This window comes from Chaetura pelagica, unplaced genomic scaffold (assembly GCF_000747805.2).
Source record: "Chaetura pelagica isolate M959 unplaced genomic scaffold, ChaPel_1.0 scaffold124, whole genome shotgun sequence".
Classification (NCBI taxonomy): Eukaryota; Metazoa; Chordata; class Aves; order Apodiformes; family Apodidae; genus Chaetura; species Chaetura pelagica.
In genome coordinates, this window is record NW_009952891.1 from 522813 (window position 1) to 523596 (window position 784).

The window sequence follows — 784 nt, forward strand, 5'->3', positions numbered from 1 at the left end:
CTGGCACTGGGGCTGCTGGGTGGATTCACGGTGGCAGGACGGGGTATCACTTCCCCTGGGACTGGTGAACCAGCAGTCAGGCCATGCCTGGCTGCTCTGGGCAGTGTCCATCACGACACACTGGATTCAGGAAGGACTGACATGGATTTTTTTCCTTCTCTCCCCAGTTTCCCCAGCCTGACTCCCACTGCTGCATCCCTGTGGCTCAGAGTCCCTCCCGGCAGGATGAGGACCCCGGTGCTGGCGCTGCTGCTGCTGCCCAGCACCCTGCTGTGCCCTGCCACTGCTGCACTGCGTGTTGGTGCCTTCAACATCAGGGCGTTCGGTGACACCAAGATGTCCAACAGGGAAGTGGCAGATGTCATCACCGGGGTGAGTGCTACAGGGGATGATGCCCTGTGTGCTGGGGTGGACCCAACGTGTCCCCCCTGTGCCAGGGGCGTGAGGGGATGTGCCCAGGACCACATCCTGGTGCTGGGATGCCCCGGGTGGATGAAGCACCGAGGTGGGGGGGTCAGGCAGGTGCTGCAGTCCCTCTGTGGGACCAGTCCTCACGGTCAGGGGGGCTTGTCTGGAAGGTGAGTGGGAGAGGAGAGGGTGTCCCAGCACCAGGCTCCCCCTCGCCATCACCCTCCCTCTTGCCCCCGCAGATCCTGAAACGCTACGACGTGGTGCTGGTGCAGGAGGTGCGGGACTCGGATCTCAGCGCTGTCACCGACCTGATGGAGCAGCTCAACAGGTGGGAGCGGGGCGGGGAAAGCCCAGCCCAGCCCAGCCCAGCCCA

The 784-nt window shown here is 64.3% G+C and overlaps 1 protein-coding gene across 1 annotated transcript in view; it reads left to right on the forward strand.

Moving 5' to 3' along the window:
- Positions 1 to 225: 225 nt before the first annotated feature.
- Positions 226 to 784, forward strand: part of LOC104386846 (deoxyribonuclease-1-like 2) — a 4112-nt gene continuing 3553 nt past the window's right edge. Inside the window, exons 1-2 of the mRNA XM_009995514.1 lie at positions 226 to 372; positions 651 to 739. Of these exons, the coding sequence (XP_009993816.1) occupies positions 226 to 372; positions 651 to 739 (236 nt within the window). The remainder of the gene's footprint in view (positions 373 to 650; positions 740 to 784) is intronic.